Here is a 15385-nt window from a genome sequence, read left to right on the forward strand (position 1 = left end):
GCAAAAATAACAGCTCTGAGGTGGTACCTGGGCGGCTTAGTTGGCTAAGTATCCGATTCTTGATTTCGGCTGAGGTCATGATCTCATGGTCCATGAGTGTGAGCCTCATGTCTGGCCCTGAGCTAACAGTGCTAATCCCTGCTTGGGATTCTCTCTCAAAATAAAATAAAAACTAAAAAAAAAACAAAAACAAAAACAAACAAACAAAAACTCAGAACTGAGTGAAATGCTACAAATATAACTTGTTATATGATTTTATAGAACTTAATTGACTTTATTTCTCTCTTCTTCCCTATCAACCCTCACATCTTCACCTCTCCTCCCAAAAGTGCTCCTTGAAGTTCCAAATGGTCAAGGAGTTGGGACTTTATATATTTATTCAGAAATCTATAAATACTAAGAATAAACTCTGAAATTAATCACCCAGTAGTAGCTGTTAAAATTAGTTTCCTGGGGGAATTCTGGGGAAGATGGCAGAGTCGTGGTATTGCCTCAACCCACATACGCAACTAGATTAACACTCACATCGGTGTAAATAAACCAGAAAATGACCCAAAAACTGGCAGAACAAACCCCACAACTAAATGTGGAGGAGGGTAGGAAGGGTAGAGATGCTGTTGGGAGAACTAAATGGACTCACAGGAGTGTCTGCAGGAATGAGGGATGCAGTGAGCATGGAGAGGGGACAGACTCCCACACAGGGGAGCCCCCTGTGAGAAGCCAAATTCCTGTAAAATTTGGTTTCCAAAACCAGAGGGGCTGAATTTCATGAGTGCTTACCACTAGTGGAACTTAAACTTGGGAGTTTTTAAAAAATCAATGGGTTCAGCTGCAGAACTGGTGGATGAGAGGAAACTGAGTCCCCTGCCTTAAAGACACAGCACAGCAAGCAGCTCGTAGAGATACAGCACGGAAGCAGTTTCAAAGGCACCTGGGGTACAAGGGAAGGAAAGTTACTTACTAATCTCAGAACACGCCTCAGAGGGGCAGTAATTGCTGGGCAACTCTTCCAGGAGCAAGGGAACTGGCAGGTGCCATTCCCTGCCCCTCCTTCCCTGTCCCAATCCCTACCCCAGCATGTCCTCTAGCATTAACAACCTGCCATCTAAGGGACTCGCTGCCTAAGTTTTCTAGCACAGCTGCCCTGCCCCCTTACACTGTGCTTCTGCCAATCCACCCCTCCAGACAGCCCACCTGAGTAAGGGTGCTGCAGGGCCCCTCCTGCAAAGGACTAGGGGTGGGCCAAGATTACTAAGACTACTGCCCTGCTGCCCTCACCCCACATGCTGTGCTTTGATGGAACTGCCAACTCCAATGCGCTCTTGGCCAGAGCCCATGGTGGTGCCACAGGCCTGATAGTATGCAAGCAGCCCCTACACTGGTCAGCACCACTTTGCGGGGGGGGGGGGGGGGGGGGGGGCAGGAGCGGAACCCTGGAGGCAGAGGGGGAGATAACCACACATACCAGTCAGGAGGCCCCACAGAGGGCTGGAGGCAGACAACTCATCTGACTGCAGGCCCCACCCACCAGCAAAAGCTTCTCAAAGGAAAACAAAGGGAAAAGCCCCCTGTAATTTGGTGTTACTGCATTCTGGCAAACACCTGGTCTGACTCAATTCAAGCCAAGACAGCCCCAGACTGGCCCACTAACACCACAGGGACCTAACCCGACCCACAACAGCAAAGAAACCCATTTCAGACAATTGGACTGAAGGAAGGAGCAGCTCAGCCACAACAGCAAGGCATACACATCAGATATAGAAGACACCCCTTGAAGCACCAGGTTCTGGTGAACAAGAAACACTGTACGGCAGGGCACTGCAAGACCTCTTCTTCATAAGTGCAGGAGATACAGCTGTCTTTCCTTCATACTTCATACTTTTCTTCATACTTCATACTTTCATACTTCATACTTTCCTAACTTCATACTTTTAAGTGGAGATACAGCTGTCTTTCCTAACACACAGAAACAGACACAGTGAGTAGGATAAATAAGGAGACAGAAGAATATGCCCCAAATGAAAGAACAGGACAAAATCAGAGCAAGAGACCTAAGCAAAACAGAGGTATAGACAATTCAAAATGATGACCATAAAGATACTGACTGAACTTTGGAGGATATCAGTGAGACCCTTAAAAATGAGACAAAAAAGAAACAGAGTGAACACAATAAATGAAATTAAAAACACACTAGAATTAATATATGGTAGAGGAGATGAAGCAGAAGAACAAATTAGTGGCCTGAAGCACATGGTAATGTAAAGAAATCAAGTTGAGTAGATGAGAGGAAAAAAATATATTCAAAATGAGAACAGACTTAGGGAACTCAATGACACCATCAAATTTTAATAATATCCACATTATAGGAATTCCAAAAGAAGAGAAATTTGAAGACATAATATTATTTGAAGACATAATAACTGGAAACTTCCCAAATCTGGGGATGGAAACAGAAATCCAGATCCAAGAGGGACAGAGGGCCCCCCCAAAATAAACAACCAAAGAGGTCTATTCCAAGACACATGGCAAAAGTAGAGACAGGGAATTTTAAAAGCAGCAATAGATGGGGCACCTAGGTGGCTCAGTCAGTTAAGTGTCCGACTGTTAATCTCAGTTCAGGTCTTGATCTCAAGGCTGTTGAGGAGTTTAAGCGCCGTGTTGGGTTCCACACTTGGCACAGAGCCTTTGTTTTTTTATGAAATTTATGTTATTTTTGAGAAAGACAGAGACAGTGTAAGTGCAGGAGGGGCAAGGAGGGAGACAGTGGAGCTCAAACCCATGAAACCATGAGCTCATGACCCAAGCTGAAACCAAGAGTCAGACTCATAACAGACTGAGCCACCCACGAACCCCTGGAGCCTATTTTTAAACAAACAAAGAAACAAACAAACAAATATAGCAAAAGAAAAGAAAGCAGTTACATACAAGGGAAACCTGATAAGGCTTTACGCTGATTTTCAGCAGAAACTTTGCAGGCAGCAAAGGAGTGGCATAATACATGCAAAGTGCTGAAAGGGAAAAATCTGCAGCTAAGAATATTCTACTCAGCAAGGCTATCAATCAGAATAGAAGGAAAGATAGAGGTGCACCGGGTGGCTCAGTCAGTTGAGCATCTGTCCAACTTCGGCTCAAGTCACCATCTCCCAGTTCACGAGTTACAGCCTCATGTCAGGCTCTTGTGCTGACAACTCAGAGCCCAGAGCCTGCTTCAGATTCTGTGTCTCCGCTCTCTCTCTCTGTGCCTGTCCCCTGTTCGAGCTCTCTCTCTCAAAAATAAATATTAAACATTTTTTTTTAAAAAAAGGAAAGAGAGCTTCCCAAACAAAAGTTCAAGGAATTCATGACCAGTAAACCAGCCCTACAAGAAACGTTAAAGCGAACTCTCTGAGTGGAAAGGAAAGACCATAAGCAAGGATAAGTAAAATAGGAAGCACAAAGGCAGTAAAAATAGGTAAATCTGTAAAAATCAGTCAAGGGACTCACAAATAAAAGGATGTACAGTCCGTATACCTAAAATATGGGGAGAAGAGAAGTAAAATATGGGTTCAAACTTAAGTGATCATCAATTTAATATAGACTGCTATATACAGAAGATGTTATATACAAACCAAACGGTAACCAAAAATCAAAAAACAGGAAAATATACATAATATAAAGACAAAGGAATGCAAGTGTATCATTAAAGAAAGCCAACTAATCTTGAAAGAAGAGAGCAAGAAAAGAACCGAAAAAAACTACAAAAATAACCATAAAACAAGTAACAAATGGCAATCAAAACATACCTATCAATAATTACTTTGATTGTAAATGGACTACACACACCAATCAAAAGACACAGATTGATGGAATGGTTAAAAAAAAACAAGACCCATACATACGCTGCCTAAAAGAGCCGCATTTCACATGTAAAGACACACGTAAACTGAGAATGAAGGGATGGAGCAGCATTAATCGTGCAAATAGAAGTAAAAAAGCAAGCCAGGGTAACATCCAAAAGAGGTATCAATTGTAAATATTTATGCACCCAAATACTTAAAGCAATTAGTAATAAAGTAATTGGTAGTAATAAAATAATAGTAGGGGACTTTAACACCTCACTTACATCAATGGATAGAGCATCCAAACAGAAAATCAATGTGACTCTGAATGACACATTGGGCCAGATGGACTTAACAGATATATTCAGAACATTCCATCCTTAATACACATTCTTTTCAAATACACATGGAAAATTCTCCAGAATAGATCACACGAGGCAACAAAACAATTGCAGGTAGGAACGCAAACTGGTGCAGTCACTGTAGGAAACAGTATGGAGGTTCCTCAAAAAATTAAAAATAGAACTACCCTATAATCCAGTAATTGCACTATTGGGTATTTGTTCAAAGAATACAAAAACATGAATTTGAAAGGACACCCGCACCCCCACATCTACAGCAGTATTACTTACAATAGCCAAATTATGGAAGCAGCCTAAGTGTCCATCCATAGATGAATGGATAAAGATGTGATATACATATTTCACATATACACAATGGACTATTAATCAGCCACAAAAAAGAATGAAATCTTGTCATTTGCCAAAACGTGGAGTTATAGAGAGTATAATGCTAAGTGAAATAATTCAGATAAAGACAAACACCATATGATTCACTCATATGTGGAATTTAAGAAAACAAAGTGGGGGGAAGGAAAGACAAACCAAGAAACGGACTCAAATACAGAGAATAAACTGATGGGTTGCCAGAGGGAAGGTGGGTGGGAGTATGGGGGAAATAGGGGATGGGGATTAAAGAGTACACTTAACTATGAGCACTGAGTAATGTACAGAATTGCTGAATCACTCTATTGCACACCTGAAACTAATCAAACACCGTACTGTTAACTATCTTGGAATTAAAATTAAAAACTTAATAAAATATTAAAGCAATAAATAGAACATTGGGAAAGCAGAAGACACACACACACACATGATTTCCTAGGTCTCCTCTTAGATCTATTGAATTGGAATCTGGGGATAAAATCCAAGAATGTACACTTTTAATAAGCTATCCCAACCTTAGGTGATTATTACATGTGATTTCTAGACACCCTGAAGTTTCAAAATCCCTCATGTATGAAGAAGCAAGTTGGATATTAAGTATTTCAGTTAGCAACTTAATCGAAGGCAGATACCAAATGGTATCATTCAGTTCTATGTTTCTTCAGAAAATAAATACCTAAAGTCAGATACTAGTACTTTAGGTACAGAGGTTCAAAGAATGCTTTTTATGCCTTGGTGATTCTAATGACTTGTTGATTTACTGTAATGAATGGTAACATCTTACTCTTTCCGTTCTTAGAGAAATTTTTTTTTCAGTGCTTCCAGATATAATCTCAATTAATTCTAACAATGTCCTATGAACTAATCTATGACAGTTAACTCCTAAAGAGAAGCTACAAACACATTTCAAGAAAGAAAAATGAAGTACAACACATGATAAAGTCAATGTACGCCAAAGCCAGGGCTTCTCAGTTGGGCCCCCGGAACTCTGCAAAGAGTCTCCTCAGCCTTCAGGGATGTGAAGAGGGGCCTGGGTGCAACCACAGTCCATGGGGTTGTGATGAATGGTCTCCAAATTACCCCAATGTGCATACAAATACTATTTTCTAAGGGTTTCAAGAAATAAAAGGTCGGGAAACAACAATTTAGTAGAAACTGCTGATGTGAGAATCAGTAAAACTAGGCCCGCTGGGTAATCTTAATTAAAACTTGGAATCCTTAGGTTCCTCATTGTTTGTTAAATAAGGACTAGTTTAAACTACTTCTAAGGCCTCTTCTATTTCTAAAATTCTGTAATTTTCCTTGCATTTACATTTCATCATGTAAAAGAATACTCAGGAGTAATTTAATTAAAAGCTCTAAATTCAGTCAGTCATTCCATAAATACTTATGAAGCACTAATCTGCAGCAGGCATGTGAGAATCTGAGAAACAGATACAGAAGACATAGTGTCCTAATATGGGGTTACATATATTTTATTGTGAATAAGTAACATACTTTATCATGAATAGTCCTTCTGTTCCTTTAATTAAATAGTAAAATCTACTACATAATGCCTCAGTAATGGAAATCTGCATAGATGATGAAAAGTTTGCCTATGCATAATTAATGAATGTTAACTTTAATTATAGTCAGAACTTCTACCAATATTGAAGGCTTTATTTCTCTGTACCTTCACTTACTTGAAAAAAAAAAATTAGAGAACATTAAAAATTACTGGTAAATTGCATTTACAATCAAAATCAATTTGCAAAGCATACATTTGTAAAAATAGTTTATTTTAAAGACTCTCAATAGGATTTCAGCATCTTATTTTCAGATATATCAAGAAGACAATGTGTTCAATATACTTTAACCCATGATGAAAGTTGCTCCAGATCTATTAGACCTATATACACTATTTAATTGAGCAGAAATAGGGAAAGCATGGATTCAAAGTTTTAATTAAATATTACATAATTGGATATCCCCCTCCACAAAGGTGAAATTTTCATAATGATACAATTTCACAAAGGTTACAAATATATATCAAGTCACGACTGAAGGAATCATTTAGTATTTTACAGTGTTAAAAATCTAGCTCCATAATTGCTTTCTTTAAAAAAAAAAAAAATCCTTCCCATATAAAAAGTCTACATTTCTCCAGAAATGTATACATTCCCCTAGTAGTAGGATCCAAAGTGAGAAGAATTACTATCTCCAGAAGAAGGAGGTGGAGGCAGCGGGGGAGGGGGTGGGGGGATGGAGTATGGTAAGGGAATTAATGGATGAGGTGCCATGTTTGGTGTGGCCCAACCCAGGTTTACAGATGCAGGCGGTGGAGGTGGTGGGAGTGGTGGCAGAGGAGGAGGGAGTGAAAAATTATGCATGTCAAACACCGGCGGAGGAAAAGGATACTGTGGCATGATAGTATTATCTGGTCTCTGAGGTGGAAATCCTGAAGTCTCCTGAAACACCATCTGTTCTGAGTTATAAAACTGTGGCGATGGAGGCCTGCCATGGCAAGGTCGAGGATATCTACCCCGGGAAAATCCTCGTGTGAATTCTCTGTTGCGATATCCTTTTGAGTGCTCTGAAGCAGAGCTGTGAGCATTCCAATTCTGATGTACTTCTGAAAAGTTTTCACCTATGAGTGAGGAAGAACACATTAAAAACAAAATTAAAATGAATTTTAATACATCAAAAAACACAGTATAAAATTTCAGTAACGCCTTTTCTTTAACTTCCAGGATATCTTATGGTAGCTAAAAAAGCCTAAGGCTTAAGGTTATAAACTTTAAATGAATCCACAAGGCCAGAGGATGAGGAAGGGCAATAGATGTTTCATAAGAAACCACGGAGGACACATGGAAGTGGCACACTTCCAAGGCTGAAAGAAAACTCAATGTAGGATTCTATACTAGATGAAAATATCCTGAGGAAAACGGAAACCAAAGACATTCTACAATAAAGAAAAACTAACTTCTCTCCAGCAGACCTACCCTGCCTGACAGAATGACTAAAGCAAGTTTTGTAAACAGAAACAATAAAAAACTTGAAACATGAGAAAGGAGGAAAGAACACAACAAAAATATGAGTAAATACAATAAAGTGTCCTTCTCTGAGTTTTCTAAATTATGTTTGAGGTTGAAGCAAATATTATGAGTTTTTGTGATTCTAATTGTATATATATGAAGTATTTAATGCAAATTATATTATAAACTAGAGAATAATAAAGGGACATAAAGAGGTAGGGTTTCTAAACTGCACACAAACTGGTAAAACAATGACATCAGTAGGTTGTGATAAGTAATGTATGTACAATTTAATACCTACAGCAACCACTGAAAAAGTTATACAAAGAGACACATTCAAAAACACTACAGACAAATCAAAATGGAATTAAAAAAAAAAGTTACAGTACCCACGGGCAGGCAGAAAAAATAAAACAGAGAAATGAAATCCAGAGAGAATAAATAGGAAAGGGCAGACTTGAGCCCCAACATATCAAAAATTACATTAAACACGAATGGACTACATACATCAATTAAAACAGATGGAAATGCTTGTTAGAGTGGATTAAAGAACATGAACACAAGTCTATAAGAAACTCACTTCAAAGGATATAGTTAGGTTGAAAGTAAAAGGATAAAGATACATCGAAAGAAAGGAGTAACTACACTAATATCAGAAAAAGTAGGTTTCAGAATAAAGAAAATCACCAGAGAAAGAGGGAGACAAGTGAATTCAACAACATATGTAAAGAATTATACACCACGACCACGTCTGGTTTACTCCAGGGATGCAAAGGCTGGTTCAATTTTCTAAAACCAGTGTAATCTACCTCATTAACAGACTAATGACAAAAAATTGTATCATGTTATCAATGCAGAAAAAGTACTGTCAAAATTTAATACTCTTCAGTCATAATTTTTTTAAAGCTACAAAAAATAGGAACAAATGGAAACTTCTCCTTAACTTGATAAAAACAGATGTTGTTCTCGAAAACCCTATACCTAACATTATACTTAATGATGAAAGACAGTGTTTTCTCTTATGATCAAGAACAAGCCACATTTATTCAACAGTGCCAGAGAGCTACTAAGGGAGACCAAAAAACAAAAACAAAAACAAAAACAGTTTGAAAAACAAAAAAGGAATACTGTCCCTATTTGCAACTGATGTAATTGGCTAAGTAGAAAATCTCAAACAAAAAACTCCTAGAACTACTGAGTTTTGCAAGGTCACAAGACAGAAGCTAAACATACAAATGTTAATTTTATTTCTACATTCTAGCAACAAACACATAGACACTGGCATTAATGATGCAAAACCATTTACAATGAATTGAAAATGAAATACTTAAGTGTATACTAACAAAAAAAAGTACAGGATTTATATTCTAAACACCACAAAATTCTGCTAGAAAAAAACAAAGAAGATCTAAATTAATAAAGATATATACATGTTTGTGCAATGGATGACTCAATACATACAGTTAACATATTAATTATCTCCAAACCAATAAACAGGTTTAAAACAATTCCCATCAAAATCCCAGCAAGACTTTTTGTCAATATAGAGATTATTAAAAACGCATATGGAAAAGCAAAGCAACTAGAATAGCTAAAATAACTTGGAAAACTGTTAGAAGAAAAAAATAGAGAAAAATCTTTTGGAATATATGTCTGGACAAGAAATCCTCAGACTCCACAAAAGAAAATCAATTATATATTAGGGATTCATCGAAATTAAAAATTTTTGTTCTGCAAATGGCTCTCTTGAGAGGATAAAAATACAAGCTACAGGCTGGAACAAATTATGTACAAGCTCCCATAACTCAAGAGTAAAAAAAGCAGAAATACAGTTACAAAATGGGCAAAAGACATGAACAAATACATCACTGAAGACGATTTACAGATAGCAAATAAGGACATGGAAAGATGTTCAAAATACTTACCCATTAGGAAAATGCAAGTTAAAAACACAATTAGATTATCACTACACACTTATGAGAATGGCTAAAATAAAAAATGGTGGCAAAACTAAATGCTGGTGAGAATGCAGACAAACTGAGTCACTCATACACTGGTGATGGGAATCCAACTATCATATAATCCAGCAATTGTACTCCTAGACATTTATCCCAAAGAAATGAAAAGTTGTGTTCACACAAATACCTGTACACAAATATATAAAACAACTTTATTCCTATAACCCAAAATTATTAACAACCCAGATGCCTTGCATGACTGTTAAACAACCTGTAGTATATTCATACCATGGAATACTACTTTGAAATGAAAAGAAACAAATTTGACAAATAAAACAATCTGGATGAATCTCTGGGAAAGCTAAGTGACAAAAACCAATCCCTAAAGGTAACATATTGTATGGCTCCGTTTATATAGCCATTCTTGACATGACAAAATATATTACAGAAATGCAGAAAAGATAAGTGATTGCCAAGAGTTAAGAAGGTGGGAGGGAGGGAAGTGGGAGTGACTATAAAAAAGGCAACATGAGGGGTGGTGGAAATATTCTGAATCTTGATTGTACCAATGTCAATATCCTGGAGGTTGTGATATTGTACTGTATAGTTTTACAAGATGTTACCATGTCAGGAAACTGGGTAACAGGCATGCCAGAAATCTCTATTATTTCTTCCCACTGCATGTAAACCTATAAAAAGTTTAGTTTTAAAAAAGGGAAAAGGAAACAGGAAAGGTATAATGAAAGGAAATGCATGTTAAAAAATAAAATACCTTGATTTAGATATTAAGTACTATATCATTTAATTCTAAACATGAAAGCAGAGGTTACTTAAGAAAAAAATGCCTATACGCACAACTGACTCACAAGCTTTTATCTATCCCTAGAAGCCATTTTTACGTCCTTACGCTTAAAAAACTAAGGTTGAATACTCCTCATGGCTCTCTTCCATCACATTTCACGCCATGTAATGCCTCCAATGTTAGATGGATGCCAGGAGGTAAAAAGAGAATTCAGAGGTTTCTTTCAGTTTTATTAGTAATGAACTTAACATAAACTTAAATGAAGATTAAAAAATCACTGTATATTGCATTTACTCACTTGATTCATTAGACTCAGACTTGAATTTTTTCCGGCCTTGAATCTGAGATTTTTTCCTCTGTTTGGCTTCTTTTTCCTTTTCATCATCACTGAAATCTAAGGCCTTGCAGAGGAAAATATATAGATTATGTCACATGGATTTACCAATTCATTGGTACATACTTGGAAGTGAGAAAAAGCCTATTATTTAACACTGACCCCAAATAATAAAAGAATGTTACTCTTTTTGATAATATTTTCTAGCAATATCTGAATTAACTCTTAATTAACACAGGCCAGAGTACTCAAGGCTTTTTATCTTTTAATTTCTAGAAAGTTTCAGATAGGTAACTTCTTTTCTCCCAGATTGGTAACTTTAAAATGCCAATCTTTAACAACTTTCAGATACAGATATTCCTTAGCTAGAAGACTGACCTCAAGTTTAAGAGTCAATATTCATCATAATGCCAGGTACCAAACAATGCTAAAGGGAAGGAATAGTTAGGAATAAGCAAATTACATAAATTATCAGATCTAATATAAAAAATATTCAAAAACTTATATATACCCATTATATGCCAGGTACTGTTCTAAACACTTTACAGGTATCAATAATCTTAGTTAATAATTATCTTTTAATAATATAATGTCAGGTATATTAAGGGTTGTAAATAAATAATAAGGCACAATATGGGCAGAAAAATCACTGCGGATGCTATTTAGATTGGACTGCAGGGAAAGGCTTATTAGATAAGCAGATACATGATGATCCGACTTCCAAGAGGAAATCATTTTAAATTACAAATGGGAAGAGTCAGTCTTACTTACAAGAGTAAGTAAGAATTGAGATTCACTGTTCTAGCCCAAATACCAAAGCTTAAAAGCTATATATATTATGACTTCTTAGAATAATTTTATTATTCTATTAATATCAAAAAACAGGTATGTTTTACTTACACAGGTTCACTGTGTATGCATGTATATACATTAAGAGAAATAAAATGTATATGAAAGTTTTTTATGAGACTTTCAGTATAGCCTTGCTGAAATATATTCTAGATCAAATTTTCCAAGAACCAAGAGTCCATCTACCTCAGAATCTATAATCAAATTCGAAAATATCAACGTTAGTGCCTTCAAATACATGACATTTTATTGCTGATCTCAAAGTGCTAAGATTTTTAAGCTCCTGTTAAATCTGCTATCTGCCAAACGCTAGGAAACTATTGAGATCAGATGGAAAACACTGTTTTCCCTGAAGCTGTTCAAATGAGATTAAAAAGCCAATGAACAAGTGCTATGACTCAGTGCTATGGGAGTATAGGACTGAAGAAAGGAAAAAAAAAAGGGCAAGGGAGATGTTTGTTATGAAACTCAAGATAAATCTCTAATGAATTAGCAGTGAAAATAAAGGAAAGAGAAATTTCAAGGAGAATATGTGAGAATATGTGCAAAGGCATGGTATATTTGAGACATGAAATTGGTTCTGTAAGGCAAAGTGAAAGCTGCTTATATAGAGAAATCAGATGATGAAACTGGAGAATAAAGAACCTTATGAGCCAGTCATTGGGCATGTCCTAAGAGCAGGAGGCCGGTATTAAAGGATTTTAATTGGCATTGGTTTATTTTAGAGAGTGCTTTAGGTAATAATTTTGCTATCATCTCCTAAGGTCAGAAAAAAATTCACTGTTTCTTGTATACACATTAATTGAAATTTATACCCATATACCTTACTTCAACTACAAACTACATATTCACGTATCAGAAATGAATATGGAAATGAAGTACATTCCTTATACATAATCTATGATTAATGTCAGGCAATAATTCTATACTACAAAATTTCATCATAATAAACTTTAAATCTCAAGAAGTTTTCTCTTATTACAGAAATAAGGGACGGTCAACTACTTCAAACAACAACAACACAAAAAAAACCCAAAAAATCCCATGAAGTACGCTGGGTTTTCATTTTAAAATTAACCTGATCATGCCAATTTTATAAACAGTTAACATTACCATAATTAGTAAGTTCAAAGCTTAGGTCTAAAACAACAGGGATGTATTAGAATATTTGCATTTCACAAGAAATATGTTTAAGACCTTTGTGAATTTTCTAATACTTTTTTTTTTTTAACGTTTATTTATTTTTGACACAGAGAGAGACAGAGCATGAACGGGGGAGGGGCAGAGAGAGAGGGAGACACAGAATCTGAAGCAGGCTCCAGGCTCTGAGCTATCAGTCCAGAGCCCGACACGGGGCTCAAACTCACGGACCGCGAGATCGTGACCTGAGTTGAAGTCGGACGCTTAACCGACTGAGCCACCCAGGCACCCCTTAAATACTTTAAAAACATACAATTTCAGTATGAAGATACCCTAAAAATAACTAAGAACACTAAGTGAACCTCAGAGCCTTAACAGAAATCACATGTATACCTAACATAAATTAGAAAACATAATCCCATGGTAATGTGGAATTAAATTAGGATCACTCACTGGTTAAATGACTCTCTAAGGCAGTATTACCTGATTCATGCCTCAGCAAAATTAGAAACTAGCATGATTCTTCACCACTGCTTAAAAACATCTAAAATGAACAAAATTAAATCTACAAATACCAAGAATTTATAATACTGAGAAACTTCATCAGAATTAGTACATTTAAAAATTCTCATTTATAATATTCTTTCTTTACTTTGTATAAATTTCATGCTATTTTCAAGAAGATATATACTCATTGCTGCAATTTTTGTATTTTAATAACTTAAAAAAAAGAAAATTTGCCTAACGATCTCCATGGAAAGTTAAATAATCATTACTCCTGACTATTCCACATCTCTAGAAAAACTGTCAAGCTACTTTGAGACATAAAACTAATTTGGCTGACATGAATTCAAGAAAGAAAATCAAGAGTTCTCTTTTTTAGGGAGGTAATTCTAAAAAAATGAAGAGGGAGGCAGATTCTAAGCAATCTTTTTTAAAAAAGTTTATTTATTTATTTTGAGAGAGAGACGGAGAGAGAGAGACTGACCATGAGTAGGGGAGGGACAGAGAGGGGGAAAGAATCCCAAGCAGGCTCCTCACTGGACAGGGTTCAAACCCATGAACCGTGAGATCATGACATGAACCAAAACCAAGAGTCGGATGCTTAACCGACTGAGCCACCCAGGTGCCCTGATTCTAATCATTTTGTACCTCCAAAAGTAAGGCAGCTTATTAAAATGCACCATTAATAAATGTCTTCATGCCCCCATGGTTAATTTACTAAATTAAAGAATAAAATTGTTTTCAATGATGACAATTCTTCCTTTACCAGCTCTCCACAAAACTGATTAAAACATAGTAAATTAGGAGGAAACTGATAAACTGATAAATATTAAAATATGGCTGAAAATATTTTTTTCCCAGAAATTTTTTTAAAAAATATTTTCCCCCCAATTGTTTTTTAATATTTTTTTTCCTAAAATGATCGATCAAAAACTCTCATTGAGGGGTATAAAACAGTCACCTGGGAGATGGAAACATTACATAGGTAGGCCCAAGGACGGCAGTGTGACTGCCAAGCAGCATTAAAGGACCTCGTTAAGGTCAGGTATTACACTTTATAAAATCAAGTCCTATATAATCCCTAAAATATTGTGTAAAGAGACTTATAGTTACTTCTGGTGGTGGTTCCTGATCATTCTTCCATGACGCATCTGATCCCCTATCCCTAGAAAGAGAAAATAAAAAGTCAAAAGAAAACAAGAAGTACTTAAGATTCTGCTAAGTGTTTATTAATTAATAGTATAGAAAATAATGAAGTAGAAGACATGAGCTCAAACCTTAATTCTGCAATATATGTGAAAATAAGAGCAAAAAATAAAAGGACCAAGTGTATATTCTTCCCTTGTTTCAGAAGATGCGGAAAGCTAATAAGGAAAACACAAGAACTGGACACACATAAATATTAGAACCAGGGAACCAGAATAAGAAGCCAAGGCTGTGCGTGGTGTGCAGAGGAAAGTGGTTTTGCAGTTCATAAGCATCTCCAGAGGCAATGACTTTGATGATACCTGAGCTCAGTTCATAAAGTTCACTTCAACAAATGCTTATTCTACACCAACTATAGGTCAGACACAGTTCCAGTGTCAAGGATACAAAAATGACCAGGAGGCATTCTCTTATTTAAGATTTTACAGGTATAATGGTAGAGATAACAACATGATATCTTCCTGTATTTACCTGAGGGCTATCAATAATACTTCATGAGTAACCAAACCTTACTCCAACAGTGTTTCTCAAAAGAGAAGGCAGAAACAAGCTCTCATTTGGTAAGGAGAATTTTGAAGAGTCTGAAGGACAGTATAATCACAAGCATGAACTATTTTTAGTGGACAGTTTTATACTCTACAACCAACAGAAGTACATATATTATTAAGTAGGACTAGGATTTCTGAAAGCTCATCTTTATCTTTTTAATCTTTTTGATTTTTTAAGTTTGACAATATCTTGTTACTCAATTACATTAAAGTATTACAAAACTTTAGGAGATGTCCTCACTGCTTTAAATTAAATCTCAGAAATAAATGAGGTTCTCAGTTATTAATTCATTAAAATCATTAATATATTAATCTACAATCCATAAAAATAAATGTACAGATGTCAACGGGCTAGCAGAATATGAAAATCATGAAGTCTGCTCTTTTGGTTCAAAACTTTGACCCTGTATATGAGGGCACTATCAATGATTTTTGTATTTACAAAAAAGCTATTACTCAATAATTATTAGCTTACACCTATGCAGTT

At 36.0% G+C, this 15385-nt stretch overlaps 1 protein-coding gene across 1 annotated transcript in view; it reads right to left on the bottom strand.

Moving 5' to 3' along the window:
• Nucleotides 1–6300: 6300 nt before the first annotated feature.
• Nucleotides 6301–15385, bottom strand: part of NAF1 (nuclear assembly factor 1 ribonucleoprotein) — a 41991-nt gene continuing 32906 nt past the window's right edge. The window contains exons 6-8 of the mRNA XM_049631269.1: nucleotides 14258–14309; nucleotides 10616–10718; nucleotides 6301–7169 (exon numbers count right to left, since the gene is read on the bottom strand). Coding sequence (XP_049487226.1) covers nucleotides 6706–7169; nucleotides 10616–10718; nucleotides 14258–14309 — 619 coding nt within the window. The 3' untranslated portion in view covers nucleotides 6301–6705. The remainder of the gene's footprint in view (nucleotides 7170–10615; nucleotides 10719–14257; nucleotides 14310–15385) is intronic.

The sequence above is a fragment of the Panthera uncia genome, chromosome B1, assembly GCF_023721935.1.
Source record: "Panthera uncia isolate 11264 chromosome B1, Puncia_PCG_1.0, whole genome shotgun sequence".
NCBI lineage: Eukaryota > Metazoa > Chordata > Mammalia > Carnivora > Felidae > Panthera > Panthera uncia.